Raw genomic sequence first — 22,365 nt, 5'->3', positions numbered from 1 at the left:
TAGCGGGAGCTGAATTTTATCCATGCGTTGTATCTTGGCGCCATTTGTAAATATTATCTACAAACGAGAGATTTTGTTCGAAGATAATCTAATTATCGTTGTTTTATGTAACCAACATCTACTTGGCCTTGCCGAAACATTCGACTAATAGTTGTAATTTGAATTTAATGAAATTTAAAACTTTTCTGACTTATTCAAATTCTTGATATTGTATTTAGTACTCTTTCTTCAATATCACCTCAGATATTACAATCAGTGTCAGGAATGTAAACTTCATTTTTATTTCTGTTTCAAAGTAAAGTTAGGCCAAATTAGATTAAAAATAAGGATTTGGTATACATTTACATGAGTTTTTTTTCGATCTGAAAGATCATTTTCATTTTCATAATTTACAAATGAAGTTTTTTTTTTTTTTTTTTTTTTTTTTTTAAATAACTATTTATTGGAATATGAGTTAAAATTAAATTATTAAGATTTAAATTGGGTGTTCAGCCACAAGTGGTGACTTTTCAGCCCTGTTATATATATATGATTTGGTTATTACCATGAAGACATCATTTGCTTCCGCAATTCTGAGATTTTTGTGTAGGGAAAATTCTAAACCTACTTGTATTGTGTAATGGGGAAAAGGAACTTATATACTAACTTACTAACTAATACAGAGAGCGAATCGATTCAATTGAAGATTGCATCGATTTTTGTCGGAATTTGCTTATAATATTATGTGACATTACATCTAATGGTTCTATATTTGTGAGTCTGTGTAACTCATTTGTACTAAACCAGGGAGGACGCTTCAGAATCATTTTCAGAATTTTATTCTGAATCCTTTGAAGCGTTTTCTTCCTGGTGGAACAACAGCTTGACCAAATTGGTACCGCATAAAGCATGGCTGGTCTGAAAATTTGTTTATAAATTAACAATTTGTTTTTTAGACAGAGCTTAGAATTTCTGTTTATAAGAGGATATAAACATTTAATATATTTATTACACTTTGCCTGGATTCCTTCAATGTGATCCTTGAAAGTGAGTTTTTTGTCATACGTTAAACCTAAGTATTTAGCTTGATCAGACCATGTCAATTCCAAGTCATTCAATTTGAGAATGTGATTATTGTTTGGTTTAAGAAAAGAAGCTCTTGGCTTGTGAGGATACAAATGAAGTTAATTTTAAGTAACGCATGACAATTTTACCAATGTTAAAAATACACAAACGAAACATAAATAACAATTAGGCATATTTCATTGAATGCGGTGCACATATAAAAACGATCTAATTGAACTTATCGGACCAATCCGGAAACGGACAAAAATTCCATGGCGAATACGAACCAGAGACACCGGGCGATGCTAGAGAGCATAAAAAACACCTTTCTTTCGTATATGCGGGCTCACATTGCCTTTAACCACATCTTCCATTTGTTCCACCTTCTGCACTGCACCTTCCAAGAGTTTAACATTTTTCGCAATTATTAGTCTCTCGTTGCAATTCGTTAGGTGTGGACGCAGTGTTGAAACGGTTAGAAAGCAAACGGAAGAAAGTGACCTCAGAAATAGAGTTTGGTTTATTGTACCACTCCTTGCAACGTAAGTGTTAAGTGAAAACGAAATCGATCTGCTTCAAATCGTATTACTGTTGTCAAACCTCAAGCCAAAGGAAACAAATTCATATACGAGTAAGTTGACGATTGACGAAAGTTTTTATCAAATAGGTTTAATCAGATCGTGGGACGACACGCTTTCATTTTCATCTTATTGGGGCACTGTCCTCATTATCAGAGGAAAAAAGTAATGTAATTACTTGCTCAGGGATGAACCATTTAAAACTAGGTGCCAACAGAAGAAATGTGAATTGAAACAGAATAGCGCGGAATTAGGAAAAGCAGTCATAACGGTTCGCTGAATACGATATCGGTGGAACACTCATCTTTCTTTTCAAGAGTAGGTAAATTTCAAACTACCCGTTCAACCAATGAACGGCCTGTTAATGTGAGTGAGTGAACGGAGGAACCATCTGGATAGGATGACCGAATGTAGTGAAAGATATAATACCATTCAAAACAATACGAGGGGGCATAGGATGCTACCTGGTTGAAAATATTAAGAACCAATAAGTCCTAATGCCTCCTCAACCGATTTTAGTCAATTGATTCATTAGTCTGGTTCTTTTTCGATCTTTCTGTGATTCTGAGATTAAAATGCGTTTGAGAAAACTCGAGAATAGATTGACTATGATATCAATGACAAATCAGTGAACAATATAAGTTAAAGGAGTTATAAATGATAGTTGAATAGAAAAAGCACAATTATAACATATCCCCATCAACGACATCGCCTAATACAACGGATAACTCTGGAAACAGAAGTTTAGACTAGAACAATTTTCTTTCTAAAAATTGTGTAAACTGATATATATTAGTGTAAGTGTATCACCATCACTATCTACAAACGTTTCGTTGGGACGATAGACTTAGCTGATTGAACTTAGCGTTTCACCATGCTTCCTACCGATTAACTCTTAAGCGTTGTTTATGAAAAGATATTATTTGACAATCGTACCCACCAATGTTACACACTTAAATTTAATTGCTAAATCAAAACTATAGAATTGCCGTGATTTGTACCGCTGACCGTTTGTTTTTCGTCTCGGTGAAATGTATAATAACTTAGAATATCGGCAATCCAAAACATGTTTCCTCCTATCCGTAGTGTCAATTAAACTACCCTTCATTGTATAACACATGATAAATTTAACTGATCGCAAGTAACAATTTTTGTTACTGCAGCTGATTGACTCAAAGAATGCAGTTTTGACTAGTTACATATTGAAGATCAGCGAAAATTAATTTAAAAACTAGTTTTCGTTTCAGTGCAAAAAATTATCTTTACATAGCATGTAAATAACTTATATCAAGAAAAGACAATTGCAATCATACATAATTCAGATATTTTGGTACTATTTTTGAGATTTCTGACACACGTATGTGAGATTCACACTTTGAAACTCTTCTCTATGATTTGCTAATATTGATTTAAAGTCTATTATACAAACACTTTGAATCACAATTTTACCCTACAATCATACCGATAAATATTACTAGATTTTGATCTGAATTTTTAGAAACTCCTATAATCTATACGATTTGAATCAATTGTAAATAGTAAACACGTGTTTTAATGCATCTAGTGGCATGATGAAGCCTTTCGCATATTGCTCATATTTTCATAAATATTGCTAAAAGGTTCTTAAAAATATTAATTGAATCTTGAATAAAAAGTGTATCTTGAATAAAGAATGTAGTCAGTTATGTTTTCGGAACTTTTGAACCGATATATCGAACATTAAATTTTTTGTCAACTGACAAAAAACACACAATATAACAATTATATGGCTTGCTCGAAGGACTTTATTTGTTTTTACGTCACCATGTATATACTGTAAATACTCACGAACTTGATTGTTTTTTACTTATCTCTCTATAATTTCGGAACCGCAACTTGTATGAAGATGGGGAATGTAAGACTTCTCATTTGAATCTAAGTTTGTTAAAACTGGTTCTGCCATCTCTGAAAAAATGGAATTCGATTTTTTTGCAAGGTACCATTCCGGAACCGGAAATTAGATTTGAATAAAATTCAATTGCGTTTCATGTGAAAGTAAGTTGGTTGGTTTTCGAAAAACAATTCAGACATTTCCAAAAAAATCAAGTCATATTTTCTGCACATACACACGCACATGCATACTTGTTTTGATCTCAATGAGCTGAGTTGAATGGTATATTACAGTCGATTCAAAGTGATTGAGTCGGTTTGTACAGTGATTGAATAGCCTTTGTATATGTGAAAGGAAAAACCCTTCTATTCACCTCATTCTATTGGTGTGAAAATGCATATCTCTGGACATTCAAATATTCTCATTAAAACATTTTTTTTATCGAGCGCATTTTTGACAAAGATATAGGTAGATTTATCCCGTACTTTAATCGAATGTACTTCAACCAAAAGTATTAGCTATAAATATTTGAATTTGATCATTGAACTCTCTCCGAGAAAAAAGAATACGAGTAGAAAAAATGTGACTTGTCGGTTATGTCACTTATACGATTACTCCTTAAGAACAAGAAGTGAATGCCATGAGTATTGTGTACTTATCAAACCTAATCTAACAGTAGCTTTCAAGCGCGTCTAAGATTTAAAAAATTGATTCAGGCATTTCCGAGAGTATTAAGTCTATTGAAAAACACTGCTATTTGTAAGGTACATCATACATAAGATTACATCCCTCGAATCGGAAAATTTGTCGTAATCCTTCCAAACTAGTTCAGTGATCTCAGTAATTTTCAAAAAAACAATTTTACTTAAATTCTTTAAGTCCAAAAAAATTTAGCCGTTTAAGTCACCTATACAATTATATCTCCGGAACCGATAGTGTTGACCATGTGATCTTCGAACTCGATCAATATATCTATAGTAACTCTCAAACGAGCCAGAGTTGGTTGAAATCAGTTTCGTCATCTCCGAACAAAATGAACGGAGAGAAAAAATAGTGCTTTTTGTCGGTTACGTCACTTATATCGTTATATCTCCGGAACCGGAAGTGCCTATCGCTTGATCTTCGAACTTGATCAATGACCTAATTTTTTTGTATGATTAGTTTATTTATAAAATATAGTGTTATTTACAAATCATTTTCACAAATGAACTTCGTTTCGTTTTGATTCACTGTGGTACATTGAAATATGTAATTTGTGTATCGAATGAAAACCTTAAGGATGTTTGCCTTCGTTGTTTTTCGTATTTCATCTAGGGAAGGTCGAATAAGATCCGCAAAATTCAGTCTTCGCCATCCGTGCAACTTTCAAACAAGCCTGAGCTTCTTAATACCGACTTAGCATTTGAGGAAATTGATTGTTCAGCAATCCCGAGAATCTTTGAAAGGTGCACACACGGACATTTTCCGATCTCGTCGAACTGAGTCGAACGGTATATAACACTAGGAATCTTTTACGCATTGGGGCTCCAATCCAAAGATGGGAATTCCAGCGATTCTTTATCCTAGCTATAGAAATATCTTTATCATTGATATACCATTTAGAGAACATGTCTGTAACTATACATCCAATATCGAAATAACTTCAACTTGTCGAAGCCCATGCTACAGTCTGGAACTATGGTGTACGGTTGCGGATGCTTGAGGAAAAACTCGACAGGTTTTTTTGATTTTACAAAAATACCAGTCGATATTGTAAACATCAAATTATTCACAAAATATCGAAAATATTTTAAACATTCAAGCAGTTAATACACAAAAATTTGCCATCTCGTTTCTTCGATCAGTCGCACTGCAATACACCTGACTGTAATCAGCCGCGATAGTCGACGAGAAAGAAAGTGCGCAAAGGAAAGAGTTGATAGAATCAGTTTAACAGTAAAGAGAGAAGCAGAAAAGAAAGCTTGGAACTTGGGGCCATCCATTGAAGAGCTCTGTTAAGTAACTTTATTGTGGAGGTAACTTTAAGCCCAGTCGGACGTCTGAGTGAGTATTCGTGAAGAATATCCGCGCTGTTGGTGTAAAGTGGATCTGTGTTCTCATTCCTGCCGATTTGCATATTGAATATTGTTTCGAGGAGTTACGCTATAGAGATATGAGAGTAGTTTTGAGCGCATTTTGCCCTGCTTACGAACCCGTACAGTTCTGAGCGATTTCGCTCTTCGCCAAACGGTCAATGGTCGATGGTTGTGATAGCTGTGAATTAAATTTGAAAGTTCAAACTGGCGGTAGGTGAGTGAAAAGTATTTGGTGCATAACGTTAATTCATAAACTGTACGAAAATAGAAAACTTTTCCTTCAAGTTAAATGACTGATCATAAAGTGAAATCGGCACTTTGAATCATAAACTAGCATGGCTGGTGACTCGGATAAAAAATTCGGGTGCTTTTTCTCGATAGGTTTGGAAAAATCATTCAAAGTATCCGAGATTGAAGGGTTATCAGTGAGATGTGCAATGACCCAAAAAACTGTAGTGAAACTGAATGGATGTTCGTACTAGCTAACCAGCTAAACCTGATTTCAAGTGCAGAACCCGTTTCGTAGCTAGCTGCAATACTGTAGGGAATGTGTGTTAAGCTACAGTTATTGTAACACCCCAGTAGCCGAACAAATTACGCTAGCAGGAGATCTCTACGAATCAGAAATACTCTGGTAGCTTCTTTTGAAGTCTGTTTTACGCTCTATCGCTTTCTCAAAACGACGACAATATGGCACATATTTGTTTGGCTTGAATGTCCCACTATCATATGAACTCCAATTTACCTAACATTTGCGAGGTGATTCAATGTGATGGAGTGCCTATTGAACTGATATACAAAGTATTAGTAACATTTGTTTATTTCATGAAACCAGTAAATTGAGCACTGTTGTTCTCAAGGATGTAATTTTAATTACAGCTTTCGAATAATCATCTAAAACCAGGATCTTCCGGAACAGTTATCTAATGTGATGACGAAACAAGATGCACAATATCTGAGATGAATCACTGTCACTGTGTCACTGTGTAGTATATATTGAAGTGATTCACAGTTTAGCTTTTGGACAAAGATTTTCACTTTCTCTTGTGGTTTATTATCCCTTTTACCTCATTTCTGTGTGCCACTATCGATACTAGTACAAAATACCTCTTCTTAATCCACCTAGTGCAGTGATAAAACCTTTCTCTTGTAATTCTCACAATCTCATTGCAACATTTTTACGATTTTATCAGTATTCGATATGAGTATTGCGAACCTAACATCAAACAACCTAATAGTAGCTAATAATGCGTTTACGGTTTTCGAAATCGGATCAGGCATCTCTGAGAAAATTAAGCGTATTCAGAAAATCTGTGATTTCCGATTACCATGAAAATGCAGTAAAATGACGGGTAACCATTGAATCTCTGGTACAGGAAGAAAGCCAATTGACTATCGAGGTTGATCTATGATCCAACATTAGTTTTTCGGATTTGTCAATTACGTCACTTATGCAATTGCATATTCGCAACCAAAAGTAATCATCAATTGATTTTCGAAATTGATCCATAACCCAATAGTAATTTTCAAACGATCGTCATCTCCCAAAAATTTGTGCAGAGAGAAAAATGTGTGTTTTGTCGGTTACGTAACTTATATCATATCTCTGGAACCAGTCATTTAATCTTCAAACTTGGTCAATGAATCAATAATAGTTTTCAAACGTGCCTAAGTTTATTGAAATCAGTTCAACAGTCTTCGAGAAATTGATCGATGAACAAAATCTGCAAAAGACGCACAGACGATATAAAATACAAGGGGTCTTTGAGGCTCCCATCAAAATCCAAATCGATTTTCCCAGCATATAGAAAGGCAAAACCCCTCTAGTAATCCACCTAGTGGCGTAATGATGCCTTTCTTATTATCATATATATGCGAAATTGAGTTCGTTTTTGGAATTTTTTCCACTATTTCAGATATTCCCAGAAACGGAGCTCAGAAAGGGTATAGCCGATGTAAGTTTCGCAGATTTAAAAAAAAATTTCATCATAATTATATTTGAAAGTTAAAATGTTCAACACTCAGTATCATACAATACCGGAACCGAAAGTCGGATCCAGACAAAATTTAATAACGACTTATGGTACTATAAGAACATTCATTTCAATCTAAGTTTGAAAGAATCGTCTCCTAGAAATTAAAGTGGGTTCCTTTTTAAAGCGTCTGATAGCCATTTCTGGCAATTCCGAAGCCGAAAACTGAGAACTAGTACAGTCAGTGTCAATTGTTCAACATAAACTAACAAGTTCGTGCTCGCATCTCACCCGACGCAGTCGAAACAACAGAAACAAAGACAATACGCCAGTGAACAATAGAGTGTACGGAATGGTCAAATACGATTTAACAAAGCCTCAAACTTGGCCTGCAAGACCGAATTCAATTTGTATAGATTTCAAGCGTTGCAAAGTTAGACCAACAGCAAATGAAATTGAAATCTTACTTAAAGGACGAATGCATCTAGACGCTAATAATGTAAGTGAGATTCAATTCAACAAGGCGTCTAACTATGTGTACATTATGTTTAAACGTGAAAGCGATACACTTGCATTCGCTTCGGTTAACAACGATGTGCACAGCGTTGAGTGTGACAACATTAAATACAAAATCCCTGGGCACATGGTGGACAATGCCATAGAAGTACACGTGCGTTCGGGAGAATATGTCGCAGTACGGTGAAACCCTTTCCATCGAAAGGGAAGGAGGGCGGAATTTTATCCCCGGCATCCGGAATGGCGTGCGAGTTGTGCGTATGCAACTACGTAAGGCAATTCCATCTTACATCATTTGTGATCATGGTGGGACACGTCCGTGTAAAAAGTTGATTACCTATGAAAATCAGCTGGTTACATGCCAGTTTTGTGAACAACCTGCACACTACGGTAAACCTTGCACTGAAACTACGAAAAAGACATCTTCAACCAAAGACAAGGTCAACCGTTCAACAACGAAAACTAGTGAGCGCAGTACTCATGTTTCACCATCAAACCAACCAGCAACTGCAACCAATGTACAACAAGGCGCATCAAAGCAACTAGAAATGAGCTCAAGACTACGAACAACAAGGAAAACGAAACGAAGACGGACACCAACAACAATACAACCGATTAGGCAATGGATGACGAAAGGAGCCACGAACGAAGTGCCCCTCAACCCTCGCCGGAGGGAAATGGAAGCTCTTCTCCTCCTAGAAAAAGAGTGACAACGAGATCCACTTCAAAATATTTTTTTTTATTTGTTTCAATTATAGAGGCTTTAACATCTTAGGTCATTCGCCTCTTCGGACCAGAAAATCTTTCTGACCCTATGTGCGGGGTTGGGAATCGAACCCAGGCGGGCTGCGTGAAAGGCATCGACTATCCCATCACGCTATACCCGTCCCCTTCAAAATATTTATTATTTAAAAAATCGGCTAATTCGGCCACGTAAAGCTTGTACGCAAATAGGCCTGAATGAAAAAGCAATACATCTTTAGCACTCATTAATATGTAATACCGAAACCTGAAGTTCGATCTGGATCAATTTTAGAAACCAATTATAGTACTGAGAAATCTATCATTTAAATTTAAGTTTGTGAAAATCTGCGAAATAGAAGTTAGCCTGAAACCCTGTACAGGTAGAACGGAAATGAGATTATTTGGTCAGTTTCTAGCTTTTAATTATTGTTAGTAGACAAGACGTGAGGTTTCATCACCAGAGTGATCGCGAGGTAATCACAGCAATCCAGCTAATTACCCTGTAGATGGGAAACACGATTTCTTCCAAAATTTTGGTCATGATCCAATGCAGTGTACTGTAACCAAGTAGTGGTCTGAATCTATACACGCACTGCGGTTGGTTAAGACGGTGTTGATGTCTGTTCTCACGAAGGAAGAAGCAGCATTTGACCATCATTCCTCGCAAGGAGATCGCGAAGTTCACAAATCGTTGACTATTGCTGATTACCGATCTGTACATTGCCTCCATTCCCAATGTTCGTAAGGCTTATTCGTATACCAGTACCGAGAGGAGGTAGGGAACTGAAGCACCCTTAAATGGATACTTCGCTCTATAGCTCCGTCAGTCATTACCAGTCATCCCCAGGTAACCATTTAAGATCACTAGAAAGTGTGACCAATGGTAAGAAATAATAACACAGAGTTGCTGTTTTTTTTAAATGATCCTTAAATAGACAACCTTTCTTAATATGATAAGGTTAGAATTTTATTGTAACAAATTATAGCCGTAAGGCTATAATACTTCTACAAATAATCGTTTATAAAAATGCAAGATTCATAATAAAAAAATTGAAATTTGTAAGCTTCAGGGAATTTGACTTATGGTCCTGGATTTGGTCCTAGTGTTTGTCTCGAATAAAAAGTTAAAGTCCTTCGATATAGTTTCATACACCAACGGTTAGTAACTGAAAGAATAAATATGTTCTTTTGATTTTTCTCAGTGGATATTGTCCCAGTTATTATTTATCAATCCACTCAACGAATGAGAAGGCACAGCAATACTTTGCCCAGTATGTGATTTTAGCAATTTACATCCAAACGGTTGCATTTAAATCTCTCTGAAATGCAATCTCGATCCAACGCCGTCTGCAGTGAAAATTCATGCAGCCACTCTCTTAGGAAACTCTCTCCAGACGATTCGGAGAATAGAAGGAGAAATAAAAATAAAATAGGTTACTAGAGTTCAGTTCCACCAACTGGAGCATAAGCATAATGTAGACAGTGGTTCGTCGCTTCCATTGGGTCAAGGTTATAAAAATATACACAGCTGCATACCTTTGCCACCCGAACTGGTCGCTTTTGGTTGGAAATCGAAACCGGGCCTCGACTGCATCTCGGAAGAATGCAGCACACCCGTTGCGGTATCCCGTAAACTGCCACATTGACTTCACCCGAACAACAGGTGAACATGCCTGACAAAGCTGAAGAGGTAGATGAGAGAGAGAGAAGTAGTGTAGTAGTGTTTGTAGTGTTCGTGGTCCGGTGATCGATGTTGAGCTTCAAACGAGTCAAAACTGCCGGTAACAGAGTTTCCGATGGATGAAATGGATGGCATAAGAAATAGAGATGCGTCTCGTGATTTCGCCATTCGACGGCGGGTGCCAGTGACCGTGTGAAATCAATTCTATACACACATGTTTAGCTTTCACCTGCTTTGCCACATTGGAAAAAAGATAGTCTCCTCTCTCGGCTGGGTGAAAGAGAAATGTGACAGAATGAGTAAAAGCGTGATTTCGGAGGATGACTTGTATCAATTTGTCCATGTTTACAATGAAATACGTACATCCCAAGGTTGTAGTCATACACGGATAAAAATCCATTGCCGGTACCACGATTAAGAAATTATGAGAATCATGAAACGTGTCTTCTCGTGAGATCATACCTATTATTAATGATATTATGAACAAAATGGTCTCATGAGAGGTAATGTTTCATGATTTTCATGATTTCCTAATCATGGTACCGGCAGTGAATTTGTATCCGTGTACAGTTTATTGTTTGACTAAACGAGTCTGGGTTCGTAACAAGAAATAAATAACTAAATGAAATGATGAAATTAACTCTCCTGTTTTGTTCCGAAGATTTACGTTACTAATTTTATTTATTTCGCAATCAATCATTCTACTTAAGTTCGCATGCAGCTAACTTGTAGACAATAAGGATACTTAAATGTCCTTCAACATATTTTGATAGCGCACTTGAGGCACCTCGAGTATGGTTTTGGAAAAATTACCTCCTCTATAAGACAGTTTGAAGTTGAAGGTGTCTAGAAATAATTACTTCGGTTGTACTCTGGGAGTTAGAAAAACGAAAGTAATGCTTTACAATATGTTGAAAGGATCAATACTTGAGCTGTCGTAATGCCATATCTATTTACATGCACATATTTGGAGCAGGAAATGAAATATGAAATTAAATCACTCTTAAAATTTCACTGAAATATTCATGGTGAAATTCTGTCCAGTTAGAAGTCGGAATCACTTATTGTGTTGCAGCGGCGCGGAAAGTGACCGCTACAAAAATTCTTTTTCGGCGATTTGATTACCTAGGCGCTCACTTTCTGTGACATAAATTTCACGGTGTTTCGTTCAGTGAGTCAAAAGTTATTCCAGATGAAAGCCGATAGGAGAGAAAAGATTCTGCACACCCACTTTGATCATCCTACGTGGTCCGCAATAAAAATCGAAAAAAACTTTGAAAATCGAAAAATCAACCGTGTATGATGTGCTCAAACGTTTCAGGGAGCGAAAGCCTCAAGGTAAGTGTCGTAGTGGGACATATGGCCGCAAGCTGAACCGGAAGGTATTGAGAATCGTCAGAGCAAACCGTGGACTACCAGATAATGAAATCGAACCAAAATACGCTGCTGCTCGCAGTACCGTTCGAAGAATTTGTGTGCGAGAAGGATATCGTTCTTGTCGAGCCAGCAAGCAAAGTTTCGTCACCAAAACTCGGAAATTGTACCAGCAGGTTTGGACGAAGTACCAAGGATGCCTGCTCTTCGACGATGAAACCTACATCAAATTGGATTACGAAAAGTTTCCTGGCTAAAAATTCTACACGGTGACGGCACTAGGAGATATTCCAGCGAAGTTTAAGTTAACTTTTATAAACAAATTTGCAAAAAAAACTAGTAATTTTCAAGGGATGTGCAGTTGCGGAGCAAAGACCAAAGTGTTCGTTGACGAGTAAGACGATGGACTCGAACCTGCACAAGGGAAAATTCTTCAAAAACCATGTACACTAAGGTCTCTTTTTACACGGGGGTTACGTACCGTGTTAAAAAAATCCGTGTAAAATAAACCGTGTTAATTACGGAAACCGTGCAAAAAAAATCGCGAGGAAAATTTGACGTAATAATTCCAAAAACCATAGATTTGAGTATTTGTTTGTTTTGTTTTTGATAAAATGTAACTGTTTTTTCACAATAAAAACAGAAATTTAAAAACCAGCCTGAGATTACGAGAAGGTCTAGTCATACTTGATAAAACACATTGGATGCCAAATTAAAATTAGAACACTTATGAAACACGTTGCACGATCAGCAAATTAATTTAAATGGTTCATGCCTTCTGTTTAATGAATTCGGTTTTCAAAAGAACAATAATACGTACAATTTAGAACGTTCGATTAAAGAAGTGCTGATAATACCACCCATAAACACTTTCACGGCAAATATAGCTTGAGAATAAGTTCTTTTCAATTCCGAAGTTGCGATGTGTATTTTTTTTTTTTCATAAATACGTTTATTTCATAGGCAATATACATAAGTTTTTCTTCGCCGTGGCATCCACAATACATAGTAGTTTAAACCTAATACATTTCGAATATCATATTAGTATGTTGGTACTCATTAGTTAATCTAAACACTGTTTTTATCAAGCGAGTTGCTATTTTAATTACATTAAATAAAATACATTTATTTTGTACATGATCTTATAACTATTTCAGGATTGTTTGTATCAGTTCACCACTTATATTCAATATCCTATAGTTGGCTATTGGTTGAACTCATGGAAGAGAAAACAGTTTAACATAAAATAAAATTTAAATTGGAACTCCAATGGATTTAATGAAATGATAAAGAAGTTTCATGTATGGAAGGTCACGACAAGCAAGAATGTCGCGAACTGGGACATTGGATAGTCTACCTTGGGTACGCAAGGAATTTATTAGTTGAGATCTGACATCACGAAACTCCACGCATGTCCAAACAACATGGTCAATATCGCGGTAACCTTCGCCGCAAGCACAATGATTAGTCTCGGAAAGTCCAATTCGAAGGAGATGTGCATCTAACGTGTAGTGATTGGACATGAGTCTGGACATCACACGAATGAAATCTCTACTCACATCCAGTCCCCTGAACCATGCCTTTGTCGATATTTTAGGAATAATTGAGTGCATCCACCGACCCAGATCATCTTTATCCCAAGAAGCTTGCCAGCTGGCAAGTGTTCTTTGGCGAGACGCGCTATAGAATTCGTTGAAAGCAATCGGTCTCTCATAAATTTCACCCTCAATAGCACCACGTTTGGCTAAAATATCGGCTCTTTCATTGCCTGGAATGGAGCAATGAGCCGGAACCCAAACTATTGTGATTAGATAATTATTATTCAATATGTCGTTCAGACACTGTTTTATTTTACCCAAGAAAAACGGTTCATTTTTGCCAGCAGCGTTTGAGCGAATGGCTTCAATTGCACTCAGACTATCTGTGAAGAGGAAATAATGGTTTGGAGATAATGTGACGATTACATTCAAGCTATAATGAACTGCTGCTAACTCTGCTATATAAACAGATGCAGGTTCTTGAAGCTTGAATGAGGCCGAAACATTATTGTTGAACATACCAAACCCTGTCGCTTCTTCCATTCGCGATCCGTCCGTGTAAAACATTTTCTCAGAGTTAATATGCCTGAACTTACTTGAAAATATTTTTGGGATTTCCATAGAGCGTAGGTGGTCCGGGATTCCACGCACTTCGCGCTGCATGGATGTGTCGAAAAATAAAGTTGAGTCAGGTACATTTAGGAGGCTGACACGGATAGGAATATATCTTGAAGGGTTGATTTCCTGTGACATATGGTTAAAATATACTGTCATGAATTTTGTTTGAGATCGAAGCTCGACTAGTCGTTCGAAATTATTAATTACCATGGGATTCAGCACATCACATCTTATTAGCAGGCGTGATGAAAGCTCCCAAAATCGATCTTTTAATGGAAGAACTCCCGCCAGAACTTCAAGACTCATTGTATGTGTCGAATGCATGCAGCCTAAAGCAATTCGCAAACAACGGTACTGAATTCGCTCAAGTTTGATAATATGAGAATTTGCAGCGGAACGAAAACAAACGCATCCATATTCCATCACTGAAGGTTGCGATGTGTAATAAACACTAACGATCTTAATAGTCATGTTCAACTAAACTAAGTGGAAAGACATGGGTATTGGATGAAGATCTATGCACGCAGCGGCATAATTAAAGAGGAAGAATTCCTTGAGATGAATATGGATCAAATTAGAAAAGAGTAATACTGAAGTATATCATGTGTAAAAATACTGTACTGCTCGATATGATGAAGAGTTGAAGAGATTTGTAAATCCAACTATTTCTTCAACGCTACGAAATTCTCGATGATATCAATGACGATGCTGACATCATACACTCAGTTGTGAGCGGAAGAGATGTTGTCATGTAATTTACGACAGGGATTGAAGAACTGAAGACTGATTATTCACTTTATGGAACGACAGTCCATGATCTCGTGAATTGTTGAGTGAATGATTTTAGTTAACTTTCAAACTTTAAATTAGCTTTCTTAATCGCTTTCCCACAGACAACCTGTTCCCTTTTTTTAAATTTTTTCTCAAAAAACAAATGACAGTGCTTTTTAAATTCTCATCAGAAACCGTGTTAATTGCGAAAACCCGTGTTAATTCCGGAATCCGTGTAAAAAAGCCGTGTTTAAAAAACTGTGCGAAAAAAAAACTTGCTAAAAGAGACCTTAGTTTATTACCTTTCATTAAAGCCCATAAAGATCCCGTAAAGTTTTGGAAAGAATTCGCGAATTTCCACTACATCCGGGAAGTCATCCAGTGGTACCGCGATAATAACGTAGATTTAATCGATAAAAATATAAATCCACCCAACTGCCCGCAGTTCTGGCCCATCGAGAGATTTTGCTCAATAATAGAGCGGAACCTTAAGGGGCGGGTAGGGTCTAACACTTTTGAAAAATTATTTATTATTTTCTTTGTATTTTCTCATAGTAAAACATTTCAAGAATATTCTGTGAAATTTTCAAGCCTATCGGAGAAAAACTCGGTAAGTTATGGGCCTTTATCTTTGCTTAGCTCATACTGCGAAGAAGTAAGAGCTGGGCACACAGGTCCAAGATTTCTGCTTCGATCGACTTAAAAACTTGACAAAACATTCTTGAAATGTTTCATTATAAAAGAATCCAAAAGAAAAAAATATGATTTTGTGAAAATGTTAGACCCTACGGGCTCCCTTGAGTAATAAATTGTTTCCATTGATTTTATAGACAAAAAACTTTGAACGCGTTTTTCTCGAAAGCAGGTTTTGAAAGTCCGTGTCCATCGTCATTCAAAAACTACTGAACCATTTTTTCCAATTTTGCACACACTTTCTGCATATTAAAAACCAGACCCCAACTTTTTCCTTTGCCTTGTTTGTTATTTTGGGGAGGTTTTACAGCTACAAATAGCCGAATTTTTTCGTGAAAAATCGTAGTTTTCACTTTGAACAACCACAAAAAATTCAAAAAATTGAAAAAAAAAATCAAACAGAAACGTTGGGGTCTAGAAAAAGATCTACTCTATCTATGCTGCTTTGATTTGTTGACTTCTTATCAGTCTGCGCTGAGATACAGTGGGCACCGCAAATCATGATTTTTAAGAAGCGTTCTCAAAGATACCTCTTCACCGACTTATTTCTCAATATTTTCCCACGAAAAAATTACAAAATGTTGTTTGAATGATGCTTTTTATCATGCAAAAAATTTGAATTTATTTTGTTGCACGATAACTCTGAAAAACATTCTCGAAAAGGATGATATTTTTCATCATTTAGACCCTAACGCCCCCAGCACAACCCCCGAAAAGTGCAGCGTTTGATGGAAAAGAATCAAGAAGAAAATGCGAGTTTTCATTAGAAACGAAGAGATATGATTAGCATTGATTTTTTTTCCCTCAAAGGACAGTGAATTACCTTTGTTTTGATGCATTTACCTTATTTGTACGTCAATTAGTTATCGAGATATAGATGGTTTTATTAAAAAATCCTAATCGACATCTACACTGAAAAAAATCAATTTTGAAAATTTGAAGTCCACTTGCAAAAAAACAATTTTTGATTTGGATAAAATTTTGTTACAAAATAGGTGATTATGTTCCCTACTTACACTGAAATATTTAAGTTAGACACTTTTAAAGAAAAAAAAACATATTTGGAAATAACTTTTCTTTGTCCAAACTGAGTTCTTTTCAGTGTAATTTTATCGAAAACTAAAACAAATGAAAGTCATAATTAACTCAGAATCCGATTTCGCAACTGCTAGTTGCCTGATACAAGCAAAAAGTATCAGTAACGAATTTGGTATATATTCATAACAAACTTGAACTTAAACTTTCAAATGAGCGTGTAGTCGTTAGTGATGGACAAAATGTGTGTATACAACCCATGAAAATGTCAATGAAATGATCACCAGTTCAAGAATTGTGACACAGGAAGAAACAATAGAAGAAATGCTTTGTGCTAAAACTACTAGAACTAGAACAAGTAATTGCTTTTTCCGTGTGTGTAAAAATTGTGCTTCCAAAGAATACATTGAAAATGAACTCACAATTCGAATAGAACCAAATGATATGGAAGATATTGCGAACTCTTGCGATTTGTAATTTTTCTGTAAATTATTCAAATTCAAAATCGATTTTTTTTTCAGTGTACGAATCGATTAGGTTTTTTTTCCATGTTTTTATTCGAAAACTTAACTAATTTTGTAAAAATCACTCACACAACACTTTATTGTAGTATTTGTCAGTTTTCGACTACAGCCTCAAAAAATTGGTAAAAATGTTCATTTTTGGAAAAACAATGTTTGCAAAATAGTGTGACTAATGTCGTTTTCGCTTGAGAAAACTGAAACTGACCCAGGGTAGTTTTATCAAACAAACACTTTTCCCGAAACTGTGTTGATTTCGCACCTAACAACGGGGATTTGAGCGAACCTGATATGAAAACCAGGTTCGAAACTGACTCGATTTTCAGTTCAACAACGTTGACAGCAGTTAGGATGGAAACTGGGTTAGGTTTGGCATTAAGTGTGAACGACATAAGTCTTCATGAACAGCAAGCTTCATTAAAATCTGAGAGGGTGCTGCCAACATTTGTTCGAGTTAACGTGAAATTCGTCAATACATAAAACGTCTGTTGCTTTAACTTTTTTCACCGCCTAAAGCTTGCAAACAGTCAGCGTCTCCATGGTGGAGTTGCCATTTTTGTCCAACGGCAAATTAAACATCGAATTTTACCTTCTTTCAATACTAAAGTTATTGAAAGCTTGGGAATCGAAGTTGAAACCATTCATGGAATTTATTTCATCGCTGGAGCATATTTGCCATTCCAATGCACCGGCGAACAATTAAATTTCTTTAAAGGCGATTTGCAAAAACTTACAAGATATCGATCGAAATTTTTCGTAATAGGGGACTTAAATGCTAAGCATGTCCAGTGGAATTGTAGGCAAAATAACAGTAATGGTAAAATACTTCATAATCAACTCTCAGCTGGTTACTTTACAGTTCTTCATCCCAGTAATCCTACTTGTTTCTCTTCCGTGAAAAACCCGTCTACAATTGATCTGGTTCTAACAGATCAAAGTCACATTTGTAGTGAACCGATTACTCATGCTGATTTTGACTCAGATCATCTTCCTGTAACATTCAGACTTTCCAACGAAGCTATAATTAATCCAATTAGTTCTATTTTCAACTATCATAGAGCTAATTGGTTGGATTACAGATCTCACATTGAAAATCATGTGGATCATGAAACTATTTTAGAAAATTCTGCGGACATCGACACAGCAATTGATAATTTGAATCATTATATTATCGAAGCTAGAAATCTTTCAGTTCCCAAAGCTCAAACTAAATTAAATTCTCCTATCATCGATGACAATCTTCAACTGCTCATTCGGTTGAAGAATGTTCGTCGACGACAATATCAACGTTCTCGTGATCTTGCTATGAAAAACATAGTTAAGGATTTACAAAAAGAAATTAAACATAGATTTACTCTTTTGCGAAATGAAAATTTCGCTAAAGAAGTTGAACAAATTAAACCATATTCTAAACCTTTCTGGAAACTTTCTAAGGTTCTTAAGAAACCTCAGAAACCAATTCCTGCTCTCAAGGAAGGAAATCAAATACTTCTTACAAATGGTGAAAAAGCTCAAAAACTTGCTCAGCAGTTCGAGAGTGTCCACAATTTTAATTTAAACGTTGTGAGTCCTATTGAAAATGAAGTCTCACTGAAGTATGATCATATTTCAACCCAAGTGTTATTACCAAATGACATTCTTGAGACCAATTTTGATGAAATTAAATCAATTATTAGGAAACTCAAAAACATGAAGGCTCCTGGTAATGATGGAATTTTTAATATTCTTATTAAAAATCTTCCCGATGTTGCCTTGAGACTCCTGGTTAAAATTTTCAACAAGTGTTTTTCATTAGCTTACTTCCCAAAAAGATGGAAAAACGCTAAAGTAATTCCTATCCTAAAACCTGATAAAAACCCAGCAGAAACATCAAGTTATCGCCCAATTAGTTTACTTTCTTCTATCAGTAAACTTTTTGAAAAAATTATCTTGTTAAGAATGATGACTCATATAAATGAGAATTCAATTTTTTTACCAGAGCAGTTTGGATTTCGTCATGAACATTCAACTACTCATCAACTTGTCAGAGTGACGAACATGATAAAATCAAATAAATCTTCTGGGTTATCCACTGGAGTTGCTTTTCTAGACATAGAAAAAGCATTCGACAGTGTTTGGCACAAAGGTTTAATAGCAAAAATGTCTGATTTCCAGTTTCCTATTTATTTGATCAAAATGATTCAAAATTATTTAACTGATCGTACTCTTCAGGTTAGCTATCAGAATTGTAAATCTGAATTGCTACCCGTACGAGCCGGTGTTCCGCAGGGTTCGAGTGTAGCTCCAATCTTGTATAATATTTTCACTTCTGATCTTCCAAATCTACCCGTTGGTTGTCAGAAATCGCTATTCTGTGACGACACAAGTCTGTTAGCCACAGGTAGAAATCTAAGAGTGATCTGCAGTCGCCTACAAAGAAGTTTAAATATTTTCAGTGATTATCTGTCAAAATGGAAAATTAAACCAAATGCAGCAAAAACGCAATTAATTATCTTTCCTCACAAGCCAAGAGCATCTTTTCTAAAACCAAACAATAATCACATTCTCAAATTGAATGGCTTGGAATTGACATGGTCTGATCAAGCTAAATACTTAGGTTTAACGTATGACAAAAAACTCACTTTCAAGGATCACATTGAAGGAATCCAGGCAAAGTGTAATAAATATATTAAATGTTTATATCCTCTTATAAACAGAAATTCTAAGCTCTGTCTAAAAAACAAATTGTTAATTTATAAACAAATTTTCAGACCAGCCATGCTTTATGCGGTACCAATTTGGTCAAGCTGTTGTTCCACCAGGAAGAAAACGCTTCAAAGGATTCAGAATAAAATTCTGAAAATGATTCTGAAGCGTCCTCCCTGGTTTAGTACAAATGAGTTACACAGACTCACAAATATAGAACCATTAGATGTAATGTCACATAATATTATAAGCAAATTCCGACAAAAATCGATGCAATCTTCAATTGAATCGATTCGCTCTCTGTATTAGTTAGTAAGTTAGTATATAAGTTCCTTTTCCCCATTACACAATACAAGTAGGTTTAGAATTTTCCCTACACAAAAATCTCAGAATTGCGGAAGCAAATGATGTCTTCATGGTAATAACCAAATCATATATATATATATATATAACAGGGCTGAAAAGTCACCACTTGTGGCTGAACACCCAATTTAAATCTTAATAATTTAATTTTAACTCATATTCCAATAAATAGTTATTAAAAAAAAAAAAAAAAAAAAAAAGTCAGCGTCTCCATATTTTCACGGTAATTGTTTGCAAAAAACATACCGAAGGTAGAGGAAGAAAACATCTAGGGGCATGATTTTCATTTGTACTAGCTCACATCATTAAAGTATCACAAGTTTTAAAACATACCAAAGCAAAGTAAAATTCATAAGTGAATTGGTGAACTGGCACTGAGAATCCTTCTTAGCCGAAGATACAAACAATTTGTTTTGCAATATATGAAAACTAGCATGCGAGACCAGCGCCTTATGCTCTAAATCGTCAACCCGGTATGGTGCGATGTCAACAAATGTCGTATGCTTTTGACAACACATTTTGGTTATGTAGTTTGCGGGAGATATGGCATAAATATCAACAACTCTCTCATATCTATATTGTCTGTTCCTTATACTCGGAAAATCATCCAATACTACAGCACTGGCAAAAATTATTGGACCGAAATAAAGAAAAAAAAAACACATTCCGGTTGCTCGATCATTCGATGGTTGGAAAGTTTTCTCGCCTTCCCGCCTCAGCAAGGCTGTCCAGTCTTCCTCCTTCCGCGATGACGGGCACTTCACTCAATCGGAAATGGGTCAACGTGATTGTATCACTTTTGATCGGATAGCCGTTGCGCATATTTAAAATTTCGGAGGGAATGTAAATGTGTCTCTGTACAAATATTTGATTACAGTTTTAGCATATTTTACTGCTTCTTTCTTCACTTATTTGTCACCGAAGTAAGCCAAGAATGTTTAGTGGTTTACATGGTCGAAAAGGTTGGACCGTCGGCCAGCGTAGAAACCTGTTCCATCGGTGTCACCCAATCGTTTCCGTTGTGGAACATTTTAGTATGACGCCAACGCAATACCACCTTTAAATAGGTCAACGGCTCGTTGTGTCACCTGATGAATAATTCGATGACTATTTGAAAGCTTTCAGAGAAAGAATTTCTTAGTATTTCATAAAATAAACCTTCCGTAAATTAATCCGTTTTGTCTCTTTTTTCATTTCCAGGTAACCATCGACTGCAATGAGGCGCACGAGATTTACCGCTGCTGACTGAACTAGTTTAAAGCTTACGATGAAGTAAATCACCCTGAATAAGTGAAAAGTGCTCTAATAAAGAGTATATAATCAGCGAAACAAAACCGGTGATCTTAAGACATGGAATGAAACATCGATAGTTAAAGAACAGTGAATGAAACAAGTGGAAAAACGCGTCAAGAAGTTCATAGAAATATTACAGAGTAGCATAATTGAAAGAATGATTGGTATTAGAAGTATAATCACAGAATATTAGACCGAAAACCAAGTGAAAAGAGAAAAGTAATCAACAACTTAATTGCAACCAGTCACCACAGTCGGCATGAGTGGTGTAAGAGGCTTTCTAGTGCTTTGTGAATATCAGTGTCAGTAACTTAAAAAAAACGGTTGTTTCGCACCAATTGATGTAAATCAATCGGCAATCAAGTGTGCCAAAATGAAGATTACGTGGATGAAATATTTGCTTGTGATTGCGGTTTTCTTCGCACCAATCAAAGCCCAAGAGGATTCCTTGGCCGGCAGCTTTCTTTCAGGTTTGTATTTTTTTAATTTGAAGGATTTATTTGTGCTTGTTTTTTTTCATATTAGAATATATACTTTATCAGCAATTAACCATTTAGCTCAAGTTTCAGTCGAAGATCGTAGCGTATTCCAAAAAAATGAACTTTTTTTCGAATGGTGAGAAAAAAAGCTAAGACAGATAGTTACTTTTTATTAAAGATTATTAAAGCTCATTGCAAAACAATTCTACACCCTTGGAAGCGGCCTTTCGCCAGTTAACCGGAACATTCACCGTGGCGGACGAAAACATGGGTGTAGACATGTTTTTGAGTTCTTTCTTTATTTTATTTATCAACTCCTCCTCAGTTTTCGTGACAAATTCGTTGTGGTAGATCTAACGCTTCAGGTTGGCCAAGAAATTCTCGACGTGACACCGCTGGGGGGACGTTGGGCTGGTTCACCGACTTGGGTACCATCGATATTCTATCTCCTCCAACGATCGCTTCCATTAGTGAGCCGCGGGAAATCTGACCAGTCTTCGCCCTTATGGTATGT

General features: G+C 36.0%; 1 protein-coding gene across 4 annotated transcripts in view; it reads left to right on the top strand.

Annotated features, from left to right (window-relative positions):
* The first annotated feature begins 1,503 nt into the window (after positions 1-1,503).
* Positions 1,504-22,365, top strand: part of LOC131430877 (protein masquerade) — a 33,193-nt gene continuing 12,331 nt past the window's right edge. Inside the window, exons 1-2 of one of the 4 annotated variants that reach the window (XM_058596120.1) lie at positions 1,504-1,675; positions 21,280-21,842. In XM_058596120.1, the coding sequence (XP_058452103.1) occupies positions 21,746-21,842 (97 nt within the window). In that variant the 5' untranslated portion in view covers positions 1,504-1,675; positions 21,280-21,745. Of the gene's footprint in view, positions 1,676-5,507; positions 5,782-21,279; positions 21,843-22,365 lie in introns of those variants that run through there. The other 3 variants (XM_058596123.1, XM_058596122.1, XM_058596119.1) reach the window with 3 other exon arrangements.

The sequence above is a fragment of the Malaya genurostris genome, chromosome 2 (assembly GCF_030247185.1).
Source record: "Malaya genurostris strain Urasoe2022 chromosome 2, Malgen_1.1, whole genome shotgun sequence".
Lineage (NCBI taxonomy): Eukaryota > Metazoa > Arthropoda > Insecta > Diptera > Culicidae > Malaya > Malaya genurostris.
The sequence above is the reverse complement of the archived record's forward strand: the minus strand, read 5'-3'. Positions and strand labels throughout refer to the sequence as shown.